Here is a 13,913-nt window from a genome sequence, read left to right as displayed (position 1 = left end):
AGGGCCCCACAATGTTTGCCCATAGGTGACAGACAATGAATGTTGTTGTCCACGCGGGTTCCCGTATAGCCTGCGATACCTTGTGGGTTTAATGCTCCTTAGGAAAGTGGCTAGGCTTCACTTTATCTGAGGTTCACCTCAGGTAATGTCTATTCAACAAGCACTGATTACCTACCAGATATTCTTTATGATCCAAAGACAGTGGCAAGACTTCTAGCAGTGACAGATATGATGTAATAATATAAACATGTAAATGCCACGTTAAGTCACATCGATAATCAATGACAGAATGGTAAATTCCACCTAGTAGATCTGAGGCAAATCTATCCACCCCTCGCCCCCCACCCCCCAAAAAAATCACAGAGAAATTAAAAACTCCACGGCCACCTTCCAGAATCAGGCCGGAGGAGACGTCCTCAGTACGTAGCCTGCTCTCGGGAAAACTACCCACCCTGGCTCCCTCTCCCTCCACGTATGCGCTGTTCAGAAAGACTGGCCACCAGCAGGTGACGGGACATGGCAGAGACCGTGGCTTCTCATTTACTTTCTTGGCGATGATGTTTTCTAAAATGAGGTAAAACAGTAAACGAATTGTGCTGGCTCGCACTTAGGTGTAACTCCTGCCGCTTTCTAGTGGAAGCAGGCAATGCAGTTCCTAAGCTTAGGGCCAGACATGCACTTCTGTCTCTACTTGTTTCAAAACCAGAGACTCAGCGCAAACACCTTATTTTATTTATTTACTTTTTTATTTTTGGCCGTACCGTGTGGCATGTGGAATCTTAGTTCCCCGACCAGGGATCGAACCTGGGTCCCCTGCAGTGGAAGTGGGGTCCTAACCACTGGACCAGCTGGGAAGTCCCAGTGCAAACATCCTAGTTTGCAGATGAGGATGATGCCGTGCAGAGAAGTGGCCCAGAGGAGGCCCCCCAGTGAGCCAATGGCAGAGGGGGGCTGAGATTCAATCCCCTCCACCTTGCGTCCTGGGCTGGATGATCTCTTAGTACGGTGCTGCCGTGCCCGTGTGTCCCCCGCAGACGCAGGAGGTGGCTGGGTTTGCGTCTCAGGACCAGCCTCTCCCTGATATCCACTGTATACATATGGAACACAGAGGAATGATTTGCTTTTGACATTTAAACACAGGAAACCATGGCTGCTTGTGATGAAAGTTTTAAAGATTCTAAGAAAAATTTCACAAGTGGGACAGTGGATCTTAAAGGGAAAATGGTTTTGTGGAACACTTGTCCTTTACCACGACTGTCTGAGAAAGGTACGTGTGATAAGGCCAAGGCGCTTCCTTTACTTCTGAGTGAAAGAATGTGCTCGTTATAATCATCCCCCTCTTTTAGGAATAATGAGCTTGCCAGTGTGCTCTAAACACAGAGCACAGAGACAGATGATACAGTCCAGTCTTATTTTACTTAATTAGAACAAGAATGTTTAAAACCACAACTCTGGGCTGTTTCCAATAGATATTTAAATACAAAACATTTCGAATTTTAGCACAAGTGATACAGGCGAATGCGTCACTGGTTTGGATTACAGTCACATGAGCCAGATGACTCCTCTGGAATGTCTGAAAGGAAAGGGTGTTTGTACCAAGTCATGGGGTGAGGCCGGGGTCTGGGGGAGAAGGGTGCGCAGAGCGGGCAGGCTCTGGGCTTGTGCCCCTGAGCTTTCGGCTCCAAGCAGACTGAGCAGGTGTGGCACAGCAGCTCGGCGGGGGGAGCGGTACGCGTCCGTCCAGCACCCCAAAGCTAGCTTTGCGGATGTGCTCCTTTCTAGTGCTTAGAAAGGGTTTTTTCTCGGCTGCCAGGAAGCAGGGAGTGGGGCTGCGTTGAGTGATTATCCGGGAGCGGCCAGGCATAAGCTCAGATGCTTTGGAAGATTGGGGGTGGGGTATGGACAGAGAGATTCTTCTTCCTTTTGTGGATGGGGGAAGAGGGTGCTTGGTGACATTTTCCTGAGAATGCAAGGAAGAATACAGGTTTGAAAGGTTTATAATTGTATGTTAGAAGAGAGCCACGCCGATATTGAAAAAACGAAAAAAGGCATGGTAAACACACTTTTATTGAAAATTCAGATTTCTGAAACAACTATACTGAGAGTGGCATCGTACGTCTTTAGCTAAATAAGACATAGCACGAAAATCATGTTCACTTTAACTTTTGAAGGTTCTTTTAAAAGCACCACTTAAAACGTACACATTCCCCCCCAAAATTAAATGTAGAAAAGCTGCTCTGTCTCAGGAATGAGTTTGAGAGTGCACACGGAAACCACAGAGACAGTTTTTGAACCTCTGGTTATTGACAGGGAGCATGAATTCAAGAGGATTTGGAGATTTTCCTACATTGTTTACTTAAAGGACCACAGGTGCGGTGCTATCAGAGTTTCGTGGTCAATTTCTAGCCCTTTTCATAAATACGGTTACTGGCCAGATTTCTAAAACTTAAATTTGTCACCCAAAAAAGTAAAGTATAGGATTTACAAGTGTTTAATTTTTTGAGAAAGTTTGAGAAAGGATCACGAGGGCAGCACACCAAAAAATAAGTGGAACTAGTTTTAATAATCTCTGAAAACTTTTAAGATTTATTTTGAAACCAACTTCCAAACAAGACAGAATAAAATCAATACGTATGTATACTACACCGCTGAAGCAGCTTAAACTTGCCAAGGCGTCTTCAGAGCGTTCCCTTTGAACTCTTTCCTCGGAGCCTCAGGTGATCTTCCGCTGTCACGACAGCTGCCCTGCTGGAAAATCCCTCTTGGGTGTTTGCGCTGCCAGCAGCGGGCCCGTCCTCAGCCCCGTCTCTGCACCAGCCCAGGCCCGGGTGCTGGGACGGTCGCGCTCACCCTGCGTCCCTGCCTCACCGCTTGCTGGATCGCTTCTGGGACTTCTCCGGGCTGCGCCGCTTCCCCGGCGGAGAATGACGGGCAGGGCCCCGAGCGTGGACCCTGTGCTTGTATGGGTGGGTTCTGTGCTTCTGCCGGCTTTCCTCCTTCTGGTCCTGGCTTTTCGCAGGTTCCTCACTATCCTCTTTTTGTTCGTGGTCTTGCTCTTTCTGGGAGGGCAGCGTGTTCTTAATTGTGTTAATTAGAAATCTTTTATTTGTACCAACAAGAGGACACTTCATCCTGGGGGAAAAAACAACCACAAATCAAACACTGACTCCAAAGCTGAACCCTCCGATCGTGGCAAGTACCAAAGAACTGCTTCCCCAGAGTCGACTTTCTGAATTTGTTTAGCTTTCCTTGCATGCCACCTAGTGTAAACTCTGGGCACAGGGGGGAAAACCCAAGACACTTAGAATTCTGGACACAGACTGGCTGGACCTCATCTGAAGACTTTAACCCTTTCTTCCTTGTTGGGACTAACTTTCCCAACAGGTACCACAATGTTATATATAGGTGTTGACCACAACCCAAATTACCTGAGTCATTTAATAATATCTCCTTACACCATAAATGCCTGATTTGACTAGAATCTGCATTTTTAGTTACATTTATGGTGGCTTGTTTTTAAATATCAAAGAAGAAGGATCAGTCCCTCCCTGAGGAAAAAAAAAAGGACACCTTGCTATATCTTGAATACTGGAGCTATATGATCTACTCTAGAAATAAAAATATCTAAAGAATCTATTAAATGCGATAATCACCTTTTACCCTCCAAAAAACCTAAAGTTTCTATTTCAGGACCTTCTGTTTCAGAGTCTGTGCTCTGTCCCAGAGCGCTGTTCACACATCTACCCTCTGGGTGAATTTCTGTGCAGTGTACATTTCAGGGGCTCCCTGAGTCAAGTTCACCCAGGAGGAAGGATGTAACTGGTTAAATCGTTAATTTACATGTTTAGGTATATTTATATACTCAGTATTTGTTTTATTTTTCAGGTGTAGTAAACCTTTCATTTTAGAAAAGAAAACCCCACACGATGAAAACCTGAATACTTCTCTTGGCCTTGAGCCAAGGAGGATGCTAATTGGTCCAAATCATGTTACTCAGGGTGGCTGGTAGTAAATAAAACTGAATGTAGTATTCTGTAATCTCCATCTTTGTATCAAACTTGGATTCAAGGAGAATCCCACACAAAACTCAAAAGCAACCCACCAGCAGCCCCACTGCAGTGATTTTCTCGTGGAAGAGACATGTAAGGGGTCACCAGCCAAGTGTCCCTGTTATGGAGGTCAGACTACCTCAGACAGTCAGAATGGCACTGAATCTGTTAGTAAAAGGAGGAGGAAAGGGGCTTCCCTGGTGGCGCAGTGGTTGAGAGTCCGCCTGCCGATGCAGGGGACACGGGTTCGTGCCCCGGTCCGGGAAGATCCCACATGCCGCGGAGCGGCTGGGCCCGTGAGCCATGGCCACTGAGCCTGCGCGTCCGGAGCCTGTGCTCCGCAACGGGAGAGGCCACAGCAGTGAGAGGCCCGCGTACCGCAAAAAAAAAAAAAAAAAAAAAAAGGAGGAGGAGAAAAAGAAAAGAAAATGGCTCCTGCTGCGAATAAGCAGCTCTTGAGCCTGCGTGGAGAGAAAGTACCCGCGAGGTCTCAAGTGGTGTGTGCGCTCACGTGCTGGTGTGTGCGCCCACGTGCTGGTGTGCTTAACGCTCAGGCTGGGAGGAGTGACGGGGAATGAGCGGCGGTGAGGAGACGGACTCAGGGAGAAAAGGACGCAGGGGGCAGCAAAAGCAGTGGGAACGCTGGGTGGGGACGGCACCGGAGGTCTGGTTTTCTTTTACTGCTGAAGTTCAGAAGCCACAGTGGTGAGCAAAGAAGAAAGGCAACAACAGAGAGCAGAGAAAACCCACGGTTCTGCGTGTGAGGCTGGGGGAGGCCGAGCTTCCGGAAAAGCGCGCCAGCATGACGCTCCTCAGGGGCCCCCAGGCACAGCCACGTGTACCTCCCAGAGGGACAGGCTCAGGACACCTGTGCAGTTGGGAGGGATGGCCAGGCTCTGACCTCAGTGACTTTACAGGATCATCAGTGCATCTAGGCACTGAGTGGCTGACGACACCTGGACCACCGCATTGGCAAGCTCAGCAGAGGTTCAGAAGAGCACGACACACGCGTGTGTCACAGAGCGGCACAACTCCGCCAGCCTGCGGGAGGGGACTGCCCTTCAATGCGGAACACGAAGAGCCCAGGTGCCCCTCTTTGCCAGCTGTGGCCAGGGCTTACTGTAGCAGCTAATCATGTTCGTGAGCAACGGAGCACCGCTCTCTCTGGGATGGGGCGGACTAGAAACGGCTGGTGCAGAATAGCCAGCTACGGGAGAATTCTGGGGCCTTGTCAGTGCAGTGGGTCGTCAGCGCTGGTAAAACTGGTCAGTTCTTGTCTGGATTAAACAAAGAAAGAAGGCGATTACTGCCAGATGGGACAGTAACCCAAGATATTCAAACCTTTGGAAACTGCTGGCGCATTCAAGTGCATTTTGCCATCTTCCACGTGAGATCATCTCCAGCACCGTGTGCTTGCCTGAGATGGACAGAGCTCCTCCTGGGCTAGAGACCGGCAGGGTTCATGCTGTGAGTGGGGACCACGTCGGAGGAAGCACCCCTAGCTCCCCGCTGCTCATGTAACCCGCCGACTCAGCACAAGGACCAGAAGCTAGCGTGGAATGAGGTGGTGTTCTGGAACAAAGTCCACAAGAAAACCGGCCTTTACATCACTTTTTCACATCGAAGATGTGAGTTTTAATGCTGGTTGTGCCTAGGTTGTGTCCACCTTCAAGGTGAAAAGTCAAGCGTGGCTTGGAGAGAACTTGGTGTACTTGGGTGGGGGGAGGAGTGGGGAAGGAGGTATGAAAGCGGCTCCCCCAGATACGCCAGGACACATTTTAGAAATGGTGACAAGTGCTCACCCACGCTCCACTGATAAATGAGGCAGGACAACGAGATTGGGGGGCCGGGGGGGGAGCAGTTGAGGGCAGATGTGAACGGACACGTGGCAAATGATTCCATATAAAGAAAGTATAAAATCTGCACTGAATGTATTCAAGCATAAGGAGAGTAACATCAATGATGAACGTGAGGAAGTCCCTGGCAGAGAGCGGCTCTGGCCTATAACGTGGTCATTAATTTTGCGGAAGCTCACCGCCAGTTGTCCTATGGCTACAGTCATACAACACAGTGTACACACGTGCTCTGGAATCATACTGTCTCTTAGGCCAGACCTTGGGCATGTTAAATAATCTCCCTGTTGTCTCTCATCTATTAAGTGGGGACAGTAGTGACTATTTTAGGGGACCGGATGCCGATCAAAGGAGGGAGAATGTGCTCAGGACAATGCCTGACGCGCAACCAGCACTTGGTAAAGGTTAGCTCAGTGCGCGGCCTACTCCTCCGACTCCATTCGCTCTGTGACGGTGGGCAAGTTACTTAATGCCTCTGTGCCTCGCTTTTCTATTTGCAAATGGAAGCAGCAGAAGTATCCACCTATTGCAAGGGTCTAATGAGATAATGCACAAAGCTCTTAGCACAGGGCCTGGCATATGGTAAATCTTCAATGAATGTTACCTATGGGGCTATGATTTCTTATGCATAATTCCAAAATTGGAAAACCAAGTTCTTCTTTTTTCATTTTTTTTTTTTGTGGTACGTGGGCTTCTCATTGCAGTGGCTTCTCCTGTTGGGGAGCACGGGCTCTAAGCGCGCGGGCTTCAGTAGTTGTGGCACGAAGGCTCAGTAGCTGTGGCGCGCGGGCTCTAGAGCACTGGCTCAGCAGTTGTGGCACAGGGGCTTAGTTGCTCTGCAGCATGTGGGGATCTTCCCGGACCAGGGATCGAACCCGTGTCCCCTGCATTGGCAGGTGGATTCTTAACCACTGTGCCACCAGGGAAGTCCTCTCTGCTGATTTTTAATGGCTTTATTCTTTTTTTTTTTTTGCGGTACGCGGGCCTCTCACTGTTGCGGCCTCTCCCATTGTGGAGCACAGGCTCCAGACACGCAGGCTCAGCGGCCATGGCTCACGGGCCCAGCCGCTCCGCGGCACGTGGGATCTTCCTAGACCAGGCCACGAACCCGTGTCCCCTGCGCCGGCAGATGGACTCTCAACCACTGCGCCACCAGGGAAGCCCCCAAGTTCTTTTTCTGATACGACAACTCGTTTGGCAACCAGACCTGGCCTAACCTGACGCTGGGCCCTTCTTTCTACTCTGTATCCCGTTTGAGGGAAGCGTTCCTATGCTTTGCTGAGGAAATGATCACGTGTTGAACAAGTACCACTAGGGTATTTGCTGTGCACGCTGTCTGGGCTATAGCACCTATCTAAAATGTGAAAATATCTAAATTTAGAAACATATCTGGATCCAGGGGCTTTAAACAAGGGATTGTGGACCCATATTATTACTCTTCACTCTCCCTTCATGAAAAAGAATATATATAGCACTCAAGTTGATACATCAGGGATTTTTCCGTGATGGAAACTCAAGACAGCTAAGTCTCAAGTCACCTGGGATAATAAGTTAATCAAGAACAGAGAAGAATGTCTGATGTTTCTCCATGAAAAAAATAATTAAAAAATGAAAAGAACCTGAGCCATCAGGAAAAAACGAATAAGATGTTTTACAGAAATGTTCATAAAAATGGTTACAGCTTTAAAGTTTCGGTACTTCAGATGGTTAAACTTCTGTATCTGCAAGTTTCACTTTCCAGGATATCTCAATTCTCCATTGATATCAGAGTCAGTGGGCTACTGGGTAGTACCTCTCAGCTTATAATTTGCATTTCCTAATGGTCTATAGACTCTGTTTGTAGATGGTCCTCGGGTATAAATAACACTGGAGGCTGGAGTAAGTGGGTGATCTCGAAGGTCCTTCCACTTCTGAGTTTCTCCGCGCACGTTCTGTATGTTGGCCCTTCAGAAAGTGACCCTCCTCTCCTTTATCAAATTAGGAAATTATTTCATTGCTCTCTGTCTCCTTGTTTCTCAGCTCTCTTTTAGTGCCATGTTATTCTGTATTTGAGATGACACAATAAGCTAGCGTTAGATCCTCAGCCGCCCTAAAGCCTTCTTTATATCAGCATCAAGGCAAAAGCCTGAGCCCTGCGGCACGGGCACAGGCCTGGCTGCTGGGTGGGTCTGTACCGGCTTTGTCCCTGGCCGCGCCCAAGGATGTGGGTGGGGACCGCAGGAGGCCACAGGATGGGCAGCTGCTTTCCTGTGGAACTCTGACCCCAGCTCTGTTGACTTTCTCATGCTGGCTAGTTATTTTTGTTTTGGGTTCATTTTTGATTTTAGAACGTTATACTCGCTCATGTGGGAAGGGCCAGATTTAAGGTGCTAACAACATAAATGGATATAAAACCCTAAAGAGAATGAGACTGGTTAAAACTGCTCTAGAAAGTGCCCATGACAGCACTGTCAGACTCAGGAGCTGGCATCCTATCCACGTGAAACCTGACAAGTGAAGCGAGTCCCTTCGCTTTCAAAGCTGTGAGCCCAGAGGCTGAGATGAAGGGCTCCGCCCGCCACGGGAGAGATTAAGACGGGCCGAGGCCAGGGCTCTATGCTTTTCAGTCTTCTTTCCCTTCTTCTCGAGTAGGCACACTGTGTAACACTGTGTAACTGTCATTTGCAAAAATGAGGCTCTTTCTCCCCACAGGTATCATACTCGACGTATGAAAACCAGTAAATTATAAAACAGATCTAGAGAACAGAAGGGGAAAGATAAATGCAGTTTTTCTTTCTGATTTTCATACTTCTGTCTCTCTGCTGCTGAAGGACAGAGGTAGTAATAGCTGACATTCTGCAGATACAGACCTGCCACGTTTGTGTCTAAAGCAGTTTCACGAATGTGACCCCTCAAAGAGTGACACATGACCACTAGCCAATAAGAACGACGACAGCGGTGTTGCTGACACTGACGAGCAGTTCCCTGTGCCCTTGCGTTACCAACGCCTCACTTCATCTCTCCACCGTCTCCCCTCTTACAGATGCACAAGAGGCAAAGCACCTTATCCAGGCTCCCAAGCCGGAAGGATGTGGAGCTGGGACTGGAACCAGGGTCCGCCTTCCCAGCACCATTCCAGCTGGGACAGAAGGAGCAGATGAGAGAAAGGCACCTGTGGAGTAAGCAGATGGCCCAGAGCAGGCAGGGAAGGAAACCGCAGGTGAAAAGCTGTCAGCACGCTGGCCGCCGGGGCTGCTCCGTTTGGGACAGACTCCTAGAAGCAGATCTAAGTCGGCTAAGAGCGCTGGCCATGCAGGAGCCCAGGTGAGTCTGACACAGACAAGAACAAAGGCACCAAACTCCCTGCACACACGTGACTTGGAGATTCGTGAAGTACATCAGGCTGTGGGAAACTATGGTTCCTCTTCTTCTGTTTAGGGAAATAGAGCCTTGGGACCATGGAAGCCGGGTTCAGTGCATTGCGCCCCGATTCATTCCTTTATTCTACGGCCAGAGCCCTTTCCACGCCAGCAAACGGCATTTTATCTTCCATTCTGCACACTGCTTTGCATGGTCACGGATGTACGTCGAAAGTAACAGCCACAGGAAGAAGCACAACTACACTTCCAACACTCCAAGGAACCAGGTAATACTTTTGATCTGATGCTGTGGTTGGTTACAGCTCATCTTGTTTAACACGCCACGATCACCGTAGCCACCCACGGCGCCACGGGTTATACTTTGGCAATCAAATGCCTTAGCCATCTGAGAAGGTCTTTTATAGTGTTTTAATCCCCACAGCGACACTATTAATCCTTAATTACACTGCAGACAACAGGCCTGAGGCCTGAGGCAGGTTTTCAGTATGCTCCGTCTCCACCACTACACCCAAAAGTAATGAAAAACCGTTGACATACGTGTACATATATATCTGCAGTATTTACTTTCAAACATCTGAGGATCTTTCATATGTAAAGCACTATGCTAGGTCCTGCAGCAAAAATAAATACCAGGCTACCTGTCTGATGCTCTTTAGGAGATGGCCAGGAGGAAGAGAAGGTGTGACCAGGCGAGGGTCAGAGGCGGGGGTGTGAGTAGCAGGGCCCTGGGATGGACAGGGCACGATCCCTGGCCCCCTGCTCCCTCTGTAGGACAGGTCGTTTCTGTAGCCGTGTAAGCCAACGAGAGCTCATTCAGGGCTCCCGGATCCACTTTCATAAGCAGACAGGAAGGGGATGTGAACGTGGGAAGCAGGGGCAGGACACACAGCGCTGTGTGCTGACGGTAACCACAGAGGGAGGCTCTAGACAGGAAGGATCCGTGCTGGTCCCATCAGCAGTTAACCAGGACTTCGGAAACCTCTTTGGGCTCCACGTTCTTTAACTGGAAAGTAAAGGCTCTGGATCTCCGCGGCCCTGAGATACTGCCGGGAGCCTCACCACGAGTCAGGCTGAAACTTGAGCCCTCCCTGCCTTCCCCGCTGGTTCCATCACGTGGTCTGGTGCTCAGCTGCAGGCCTGTCCATGTGCACCTGTGCGTGAGCAACTTCAGGGCCGGCATTTTGTGTGAGGCTTCTGTACCGCTGCCCGTGCCTGGCCCCTTAATACCCCGACTGGTACTGAGCGAATCTTCAAACGAATAAAGACACCACGTGCCTCAGTGGAGACTGGGGCAATGATCTGCTTCCCAGTAATCAAAAGCTGATTACGTAAAATGGAAGGAAATGTAGGTGGTGCTCCCCCTTACCACCAGATTGACCCCAAGCCAAACAGAAGAGCACCCAAAACGCCACTCCCCTTAAAACAACTGGGTAAAGAAAACTGAAAAATCATGTTCTCTCAAATTCAATCTTTGGAAGTTTTGGTACCAAAACATACGCCTACTCCAACGTCTAAGGCTGAAATCATACAGGCAGTGGACTCAGGCATTATACTGGGCAAAGGTCAGCTGAAGTGGATGTGACCAGAATAAAAGCAGCTTTGTAGGCAAGGAAGCTGAGCAAATTTCTGAAATTTGTGCTTATAAATTCCTTTATGTTGACTGAAAGGAAGTCATGTGGGCCAATATTTCAGCTTCTCTGAGGCTTCTGTCAAGAACAGCTTCTCAAGAGATTCTTTTGCTGAAATACATCCAAGGAAGTATATAGCACCAAATGGTTTCTTTCTTTACACTACAGAAAACGGCATCCCGGTTGCATTTCCTTTAGTTCAGCAATCTCTTTCTGGCAACGGCTCAGCTACCTCACTTAAGATCTCTCTCATGCAGTATCCAAGAGGAGGAAATAATGTCACTCACTCTAGTTCAGTGTCAAATTTTAAAGCCAATGTGAAGATCTTTGAGATGCTTAGAAACGCAGACCATCGCCCGCTAGTAACTGACCGATTGTCTGCTCCTTTGGGGTATCTGTCCACTTGACAGGGATGGGTCTTGGGACTCCTGTGGCTGGCCACCTGGCCACCTGTCTGCTCCTGGGAGGAGTGTGGGAATGCTCCCAGTTCTGCAGAGCAGGTTGGTATCATTCTTTTTAATAAATAGGGATTAGCATAGTGTTTTTCACATTGGTGTGCACTTTAGAATCACCTGGGTATCTTTTTAAAACCCCAAAGCTCAGGCCATACCCCTGAACTAATAATCTTTGATGGTGGGAAACAGATACTTGTATTTTTGGAAGCTCCTCAGATGGTTTCAAATGTGCAGGTAAATTTGGAAACCACTGGATTAGTGGTTAAAAGTTTTATTCACACACACACACACACACTTATTTAAACAGATGTAGAACCAGGTGTTCCCCTGGAATGAGCAGGATGGGAAAGGCGTTCTTTGTCCCAGCACCGTGGGCAGAAGCGAGTCATGGGTTTCCTTGGACCAGACCTCCCTTCACAGCCCGTCCCTGTTAGGTGCGCTGGACCAAAAGCTGCCTCCAGGAAAAGTTCTGCGAGACTGTTTGAGCTGCGAGGTGACCTAGCTGGGTATTCAGATGTAAGTGAGCCGTCACTTCAAAGAAAACAACTCGCGGTATTCACGGCTGAGATAAAACTGAAGCTTGCAAACGAAAGAAAATTAGACTTTTGGGAAACAGTGACCTTGACAGTTTCCCAACGCTTAAACGACTTTTCTGATGAGATCAGTGGTGATGTTAACAAATGTGTTTTTAAAATATTATATAATGAAAGGTGTCAACATTTGGGGGAGCTTCATAACTCAGCGAACCAATATCCAGATGACCAGTTCCTGATATTACAGAACCATGCATGAGTGGAAGATCCAGTCGAAGTGCAAGGTAGACCAAGGGATTTTACTGTAACAGCATATGAAAAGTCCACATTATTAAAAAGAATGTGAAGAAACTACCACTTGCTGAGGTTACTTGCAAGTACTGATGCAGTATAAAAGAATACCACAAATTTCTGAAAATGCTGTTGAAGTACTTCTTCCTTTTCCAAATACGTATCTGTGTGAAATCAGAGTCTCTTCATAGACTTCAACCAAAATAACATATTACAGCAGATTGACTGCAGAGGCAGATAGGAAAATCCAGGTGTCTTTGATAAGCCAGACATTGAAGAGGTTCGCAAAAATATTAAACAGTGCCACTCTACTGAATAGGTAAATTTTTGCAAACATAGCTATTTTTATAAAAAAATATATTATCTACACGTGTAATATGTTTATTATTTTTAAAATAAATCAATAAATACTTTAAAATTGCTCAGTTTTAATTTCTAATACAGTAAATACCGATAGATATAACCCATGTAAAAAAGTTCTGTGGGGTCCTCGGTAATTTCCAAGAGTGTAAAGGATCCTAAAGACCCAGAAGTTTGAGAACCGCCGTTATGAGAGTTGAAAAAAAATAGCAGTGTCAACAGGAATGCTCGCTTGTCTCGTCACCTCATGGGAGAGTGTGAGTTTCCCATCCCGTTCTCCCAGGATCCACCTCTTGTAAATCTGGAGTCATCTTACTTTGTCTGCCAGTTTTTACTCTCTTTTCAACATCCTTCTCCCGCCCTTCTTGGGAAGAGGCTGCTAGTTGCCCCCCAATATCCGTTCTTCCTTTCTTCTGTAGTAAAAGAACCTCAGATTTTATCTGCCACATGACTGACTGAGAAGAAAAGACTGAGTTCCTGGCCTTGTAGCTGGTGTAGACATGAGGCTAAATTCTGGCCAATGGGGTCCATGTAGAAATGGCACAGATGACTCCTGGGAAGTGTGCTTGAAGGGGGTGGGGGCATGCCTCTTCCGCTTCTTCGTTTCTGCTAACTAAAGTGTGGAAAAGAATCACACCCTTTGGTTGGGAGATTTGGAAAACTGGAAGGAGCCCGGGTCCTCCAGAACACTGGAACAGCCAATCGAACTGATATGATGCCCAGAGAGGAGGTCAGTCAGTACCCGACAGATCTCAAGCTGGCCTGTGCGTATGGCAACTCTCCTCAGGAAAAGCAGAGCTGATGCTGACAGACTAGTTCTTTGACCCTCAGAAAGTTCTACCGAGCCAGTAAGTGGCACTAAGGTTGTCAGGATAAATGACTTCCATCAGGAGAGCTGCCTAGTAACAAGTGATCCCCTTCGACATTCCTCATCTGGCAAGAACCCTGACTGATATTTTCTCATCCACTTGGCAAGTCATCTGAATTTATGATGTAGCTTTAGGCTGATTCTTTCACAAAAGATATTAAAATGGACCAATGACTACTGTCAGCCCGATCGAGGTCCTGCCTTACACCAAAACCCAAAGCAGCCTGCCCCTACCAAAGTTTGCACGAATCTAATTCGTATTAGTAGGGGCACCTTATCTCTCCTCTCTTAAGGACAGAGGGCTGGAAAGAAGATAAGAGAAGTAAGAAATAGCATGTATTGGTGAAGACGTGAAGCAAATGGGACACTTGTGCACTGTTGGTGGGAATGTAAATTGGTGCAGCCACTACGGAAAGCAGTATGGAGCTTCCTCAGAAAATTAAAAAATAGAACTACCGTATGATCCAGCAATTCTACTTCCGGGTATTTATCTGAAGAAAAAGAAAACACTAACTCA

General features: G+C 47.7%; 1 protein-coding gene across 2 annotated transcripts in view; it reads right to left on the bottom strand.

The window, feature by feature from the left end:
* Nucleotides 1-2,017: 2,017 nt before the first annotated feature.
* The window catches only part of LOC307176624 (protein POLR1D-like), a 42,363-nt gene continuing 30,467 nt past the window's right edge, over nt 2,018-13,913 (bottom strand). Inside the window, exons 3-4 of one of the 2 annotated variants that reach the window (XM_079902959.1) lie at nt 2,869-3,132; nt 2,018-2,745 (exon numbers count right to left, since the gene is read on the bottom strand). In XM_079902959.1, the coding sequence (XP_079759085.1) occupies nt 2,679-2,745; nt 2,869-3,132 (331 nt within the window). In that variant the 3' untranslated portion in view covers nt 2,018-2,678. Of the gene's footprint in view, nt 2,746-2,850; nt 3,133-13,913 lie in introns of both variants that reach the window. The other variant, XM_079902958.1, reaches the window with a different exon arrangement.

This window comes from Stenella coeruleoalba, assembly GCF_951394435.1.
Source record: "Stenella coeruleoalba genome assembly, chromosome: 18".
Lineage (NCBI taxonomy): Eukaryota > Metazoa > Chordata > Mammalia > Artiodactyla > Delphinidae > Stenella > Stenella coeruleoalba.
Note: the sequence above shows the minus strand (reverse complement) of the source record. Positions and strands in the feature narration are given on the sequence as shown.